Raw genomic sequence first — 6,905 nt, forward strand, 5'->3', positions numbered from 1 at the left:
GCCGGCCTCGGGGTCCCCGGTAGGCGGGCGGCCACCACGCGTGTCCTGGGCGCGCACCTGTCTCGGGAGACAGTCCGACGGTTCCAGGCGGAGCCACGGGGAGCTCGTCTGTCCGCGGGCCCCGCCGGCCGGTGAGCGCTCGCCACGCCGTCGGCTTCTCCGGCTCCCTGTCTGTCCGGGGCCCAGCTGCCCGTCTGCCCCTCCTCCCGGGCCTCCCTCGAGTCCCCAACTCCCGCACCCCCCGCCCCCCAGCCACCCTCTCTGGGCCCCGCGGTTGGTCGCTTACGGGGCCACTCCGCCCATCCCGGCAGGAGCCACGCGGCGCGCAGGGGCCGCTGCTCTCGGATGCGAGCGCATAAAGCCTGCTCGCGCCGAGCCACCAGCCCGGGCGTCTGGGCTCAGCGGCGTTTTCCAGCGACTCCTCCGGCCAGGAGCGCTCCTGCAAACAGGTTTAGGGGCACCCGGCTTCCAGGAAAGTTTGGGGAAAGTGGATTTGAGGCGCACTGGGGAGTGGTGCCAGCTCCCCCAGCCTTTTTACCCTTCCAGAAGGCTCGCCTTGCCCAGCCTCGCCCATTCTCCCCTTCCGGACTCCTCGGCTCCCTGACTCTTGCTTCCCTTCGCTCCCGGGTCCCCCGCCCCTCTCTGGGCTCAGCATCTTCTTCCTTACCTCATTCTCCCTCATCCTCTCCATCCCTGCCCTCTTAACTCCTGCCACACGTCTCAGCCTCCTCTTGGTCATCCCACCCTTCCCCTTTCTTCCATCTTTAACCTCCTCCTGCCCACTCCGTCTCACTCCTCCGGCCTCTCTACTTGCGCTCACACTCTGCGTCCATCCCCGCCTCCCGGCCCGCTTCTCTCCCAGCAAACTTCCACCATGGATTCCAGGCCTCCTTGGACGGCTGCTCCTACCTCGGGGAGCACCCTCTCTGCCGGGAACGCCACCACACCCTGGCTGGGCCGCGATGAGGAGCTGGCCAAGGTGGAGATCGGCGTCCTGGCCACTGTCCTGGCGCTGGCGACGGGGGGCAACCTGACGGTGCTTCTGACGGTGGGACAGCCGGCCCGCAAGCGCTCGCGCCTGCAGGTGCTCGTGCTGCATCTGGCTCTGACCGACCTGGGCGTGGCGCTCTTCCAGGTGCTGCCCCAGCTGCTGTGGGACATCACCTACCGCTTCCGGGGCCCCGACCCGCTCTGCCGGGCCGTCAAGTACCTGCAGGTGCTGAGCATGTTTGCTTCCACCTACATGCTGCTGGCCATGACGCTGGACCGCTACCTGGCCGTCTGTCACCCCCTGCGCAGCCTCCAGCAGCCCAGCCGGTCCACCTACCCGCTCATCGCAGCCCCCTGGCTGCTGGCGGCCGTCCTCAGCCTCCCTCAAGTCTTCATTTTTTCCGTACGAGAGGTGATCCAGGGCTCTGGAGTGCTGGACTGCTGGGCAGACTTCCGCTTCCCTTGGGGGCCACGGGCCTACATCACCTGGACCACCCTAGCCATCTTCATCCTGCCAGTGGCCATGCTCACAGCCTGCTACAGCCTCATCTGCCACGAAATCTGCAAGAACCTCAAAGTCAAGACGGAGGCTGGGCAGGTTGAAGGAGGGAGCTGGGGCCCTGGGAACAGGCCGTCTGCTCCTCGCGGCCCAGTGGCAGCCACGCGGGGGCTGCCGTCCCGGGTTAGCAGCGTCAGCACCATCTCGCGGGCCAAGATCCGAACTGTGAAGATGACCTTCGTCATTGTGCTGGCCTATATCGCCTGCTGGGCGCCTTTCTTCAGTGTCCAGATGTGGTCTGTGTGGGATGAGAATGCCCCCGATGAAGGCAAGTGTGTGATCTGGTTGGGAAGGCAGAGGCAGGAGCAGGAGGTGGGAAAATGCAGAGAGAGACGGTGGGCGTTAGCCAGGGCCACAGTAGCTCCCGGCGCCAGGCAGGCAACAAATGGGTGAAGCAGATAAAGGTGGTGTCTGTTCCGGTGTGGAACGGGACCGTTCTAGTATGCATTCATTTTGAATGGTTTCTATCGATCCCTTCAAAGCTGTTTAAGATCTCATTTAGCATTATGTGCGTGTTACTCAGTCGTGTCTGACTCTTTGCGACCCCACGGACTGTGGCCTACCAGGCTCCTCTGTCCTTGGGATTCTCCAGGCTAGAATACTGGAGCAGGTTGCCATTTCCTTCTCCAGGGGGTCTTCCCGACCCAGGGATTGAACCCGTGTGTCCTGCACTGCAGGCAGAGTCTTTACCATCTGAGCCTCCTTCCCCGGTGGTGCTAGTCTGCCAGTGCCCGTCTGCCAGTGCAGAAGACTTAAGAGACGTGGGTTCGGTGCTTGGGTCGGGAAGATCCCCTGGAGAAGGGCATGGTAACTCACTCCAGTATTCTGGCTTGGAGAATCCCATGGACAGAGGAGCCTGGTGGGCTACAGTCCATGGGGTCGTACAGAGTCGGACACGACTGAAGTGACTTAGCACGGCAGCACAGCACAGAGGCTGCCAGGGTCAGGCAGGTAACAAACAGGTGCAGCTTTAAAGATGGTGCCTAAACCGGTGTGAAAAGGGACAGCTGTGACTCCCATCCAGTCAAAACATGCCATGTGAGTACCTGTAATGTGAAATTTCCATATTCTACAATTTTGGCAACTAATTTAAGCATTTTAAAATACTATTTGGCCCTAATGAAGATATGACCATGAGTAGATTTGGCCAAGCAACAGTTTGCTAGACAGTTTGAAAGGGATTTTCAAATGATTTGGTCCAGATGGCAGTTTGTGGCCCATGAAGTGTGTCTCTCAGCATTCTTCCCCTGCTATACCTGAACAAGACTTTGAACTCCTTTTCAACAGCCATTTTCAAATAATTAGCCCTGGGGCACAACCCTGAAATTCCAAGTTCAACCCTTTGTCTTGTTAATGAGAAAGCAGAGGCTCAGAGAGGATACCTGACCTGCTCAAGGCCACACAGCTAGGAAGTGGCGAAGTGACGAATAGAACCTAGGCCTGGAATCTCCTCGTTTCTTTCCTCAACTCCGTACCCCTGCTTTCCAAATTCTAGCTCTGGAAGTGATGAAGAGAAGGGCCTTCCTCCTATGTGAAAAACAAAATGGGACCTTCTAAGAGGACTGTGTTCCAGGTGGGACGTGGGAGGCCTGATTCTGGTCATTTTTTGGAGTGAGATAGACGGCAGCCTAAGTTTCAGATACTGCCAACAGGTCAGGCCATTTGGGGGTGAGCTTGTCCTGAGAAAGAAAAGTGCTGTTTCTGGGCAGCCCAAACGCTGGCAAGTGGTATTCAAAGACATCTGTTCCTGCTCTCCTAAGAAGAGGGGGTGGGGACAAGTGTGTGGTCACCTGTCAGGGTGACTGTGTGCTCTCTAGTACAGCAGACTCTTCATGCGCAGCTCGGGGTGTATGATGGGTGCAGCGCATGACTGCCCCAGGGACGCCCTGTGCACAGTTTGCTCTGGAAGCTTCCTGAGGACTCACTGACCAGCAGACCCAGACTGCCACTTCCTACCAGCTCTTAGAGTGATCTCCCTTCCCTGTGCTATTGTTTCTAGTCTCAATCTGCTCATCCTAGGGCATGCTCAAGCCAAACATCTTTTCTGGAAAGATGAAGTAAGGGGAAGGTTGTTCATGACATTAACACAACTCTGCCAGAGAGTTCAGCAAGATTCACCTTGATGTATGGCAGAGACCAACACAATATTGTAAAGCAATTGTCCTTCAATTAAAAATAAATTTTTTTAAAAGCTAAAAAAAAAAAGAGAGAGAGAGAGAGTTCAGCAATACTGAATTGTAACAGTCCCATTGTACCCCTTCTTAACCACTTTTTGGACACTAGTGTGGACCAGAGGCTATTTATAAAATTACCCTTTAAGCAATGAGCATATTACCCCTAACCTGTTCTAGGGACTGCCCCCACCTCTAGTCAAGCACAGAATAGAAGGAAGGAGGGCTTTCTATGTGCCAAGCACATTTAGGCCTTGTGCTACTTAGGGGTGACCTTTTCCCCTTGACATCTAAGTAATCTGATCTTCAGAGAGGTGAAATAACTGGTCCAAAGTGCCACTTCTAGTAAGAGATGGAGCCAAAAATTGAATCAAGGTCTTTTTGGGCCAAACTTTATCCAGACTTTTATTGTTGTCTTATTCCCAACAATCATAGCTGAGCTGGTGGCACCAGTGATGAGAAGGCCGTTCGCCCATTATCAAGGAACCTACAAGAAGCTTTCTTGCTTGCCTCCTGTAGTCACCACCATCATCAACCTGTCCCTCAGACCCATATATAAGTGACTTATCACTTATCAAGGGCCTCTCTGAGTAAGCAGTGCAGGAACGAAGCGTCCCTCAGAAAACCAGAAGCCCTTTGGGGACTCTGAGTTGAGCAGACATTCACTACTTTAAACTTGCTTTCCGGTACACCCAGCTTCCCTCCACGGCACGCTGGCCTCCTGGCCGCTCGTCCCCGAGTCTTTGGCAGGAAGCTGTCTCCTTGCGCTTGCCCTTGCCCCCGACCATCGGAGCCTCTGCCAGGCCGCGCTGCAGCAGGTCTGCCCTCCAGGACTGAGCTGGAGTCTCCAAAGACTCCAAGGCTCAAGGTGTATCTCGAGCCCCTACCTGGGCCTGGCTCGGGGGGGGGGGCCAATCCAAACAGATGCTTCCCAAGTGAAGAAACCTTGGAAACCCTCAGTCTCTGGCCTAGTCTAGGCGCCATACACATACTGATGGAGCACACCTTAGCCAAAACAACTTCTCAAATGTCTGCAGGCCCCAGGTGTTCAGTCAACTGGGGTGCAGGCCTGACGCCTTCATGCTGCAGGAGCCTGGGTTTGTTGCTGAGGCTGGTCCCCCACCTCTGCTTAAAAGTGCTCCTTCCTTGCTCTCACTTCTATGCTTCTCAACTCTGATTCATGCTTTCTCTCAAATATCCTGACCCTGTATCTTTCCTTCTCTTGGGCTGCAAGTACCACACTGGAGAGCACCCAAGGACCCAGCATATTGGAAGCTTTCATGGCACTTTACAGAGCAGGCACTTGAGGTTTGCCTTTGAGTTCACTGGTTGAAATGGTGGCAGGGTGCAGAATTGCTGCTTTAAAGAGGGGAGACCTAGGTTCAGGTCTGTGCCATAACCCTCAATTCCTTCCAGCTCTGCCATGGCTCTCAGTGATTCTACAGCCTCCACTAAAGAGCTGGGCAACTCAGTGTGCAGCCTGTGCCATAGCTTAGCCATGGTGCATCTGGCAGAAGGCTGGGGCCCACCCCAGCAGCTTTCCTGTTGACATGAGAAGTTTCCTTTAGTTTTCAGAAAGAGTATTATATCTGGAAGGAATCTTATCGGAGTCTTTGAAGGCTCGCATTTTGACTGTCCAGGAGAGAAATTAGTTTTACCTGCAGAAGGGACATTCTCTGGATGTAATTTCTGATGACGGAGAACAGCACTGGCCGGGAATGAGATGCCTGGATGCCCTATACCTAGAAGCTGCACAGTTGGAGGCAGCTTCATGGGACCTCTAGGCTGTCAGGCTCCACTGCCTACGAGGTCCCCAGCACCGGCCTGGCACAGTCAGTACTCACACGGACAATAACTGAAAGACAGAATCACTGGGACGGACCCTAAGGGGTCAAGGAGCACAGAACTCAGAGGGCAGTGTGTACCCGTATCTATGACATAAGTGGGAATGCAGGTGTGCCCAAACTTGGCTAGAATCATGGTTATTTTTCCTGCAGATTTTATAGAAATTGCCTCACCCGTGCTTGATATCCATTAGGGGATTCACAATTCAAGATTTCGGAACAAAGATAGTGATCCAGTTCTGGTTGCTCCTGTCGCTGACTATGTCTGTGTCTCTAAAGTCAGCTTAGAGCAAGCCTCAGCTCCTGTTATCACCCTGTGGCACAAAATGAATAAATAAATCAGTGAGGCAAAACCCTGGAGTTAGGAGTCCCAGGTTTGAGTCCCAGCTGTGATCCTGTCTGATTATAGAACCCCACGTGATCCTCCTTGGGATTCAACTTCCTCCTCTGTTCTGTAGGGAGCAGGACTCTCTCCCAGGTCCCTTCCAGCTCTGAAATCCTTGTGTTTCTCCCTTGGCAGATTCGACCAATGTGGCTTTCACCATCTCCATGCTTTTGGGCAACCTCAGCAGCTGCTGCAACCCCTGGATCTACATGGGCTTCAACAGCCACCTGTGGCTGCATGCCCTGCGCCGTCTGGCCTGCTGCAGAGGCGCTGGGCCCAGGATGCGCAGGCGGCTCTCCAACGGCAGTCTGTCCAGCCGCCATGCCACCCTGCTGACCCGCTCGAGTGGCCTGCCTGCCCGCGGCCTCAGCCCCGGACTCAGCAGAAAACCAGGGCCCAAAGACTCCCTGCGGGGCACAGAGCAGGTAGATGGCGATGCTGCCACTGAGACCAGCATCTTTTAGGAAGCACACCCCAGAGTCTGGCGGAGGATCTTTGCCCATCTCAGCACTGCCCAGCCTGATGCTCTCCATGGCCTTCTCCAGTTAGAACCTTTCAGGACACCCTAACCAATAGGCTCTAGAAGAACTGTTGGATTTTCCTGACAGCGACATTTATGCCCTTTGACTCGGCTTGAGGCAGGGTGAGGAGGCCGGAAAGGCCGCTCCTATCTTTGGTGTCATAGCTGGCCGCCCAACCTCACGTCCTGGGAAACAGGGAGACTCAGACTGTCTGCTTCCTTGATGCTGCCGTATTCACAGCGTGTCTGGGGACCAGGTGTGTGATAGGTATGGTGCTGTAGATCTGGGCTCTCCTGCCTAGGGGTCCACAGGCAGCAGGGATTCAGAGGCTGGTATCTTATCTTGTTTGTCCCAGCCTAATCTGACTAGTGCATCCCAGTTAAGCCATGAGAGGGAAGGAGTGAATAACTGCAAGGAGGACCCTATTTGAATCCT

General features: G+C 55.1%; 1 protein-coding gene across 1 annotated transcript; it reads left to right on the plus strand.

Annotated features, from left to right (window-relative positions):
- Positions 1–874: 874 nt before the first annotated feature.
- On the plus strand, positions 875–6,413 carry AVPR1B (arginine vasopressin receptor 1B). The gene is made up of 2 exons (XM_040262950.1): positions 875–1,817; positions 6,085–6,413. Exons 1-2 carry the CDS (start codon positions 875–877, stop codon positions 6,411–6,413), a joined length of 1,272 nt encoding a protein of 423 aa, XP_040118884.1.
- The last annotated feature ends 492 nt before the right edge of the window (positions 6,414–6,905 follow it).

This window comes from Oryx dammah, unplaced genomic scaffold (assembly GCF_014754425.2).
Source record: "Oryx dammah isolate SB20612 unplaced genomic scaffold, SCBI_Odam_1.1 HiC_scaffold_21, whole genome shotgun sequence".
Classification (NCBI taxonomy): domain Eukaryota; kingdom Metazoa; phylum Chordata; class Mammalia; order Artiodactyla; family Bovidae; genus Oryx; species Oryx dammah.

Excerpts from the sequence above, each read along its gene's own strand:
- AVPR1B (XM_040262950.1), top strand. The coding sequence starts at position 875 with ATGGATTCCAGGCCTCCTTGGACGGCTGCTCCTACCTCGGGGAGCACC. Across the intron at positions 1,818-6,084 it reads TGAGAATGCCCCCGATGAAG|ATTCGACCAATGTGGCTTTC; the intron begins GCAAGTGTGTGA and ends CTCCCTTGGCAG.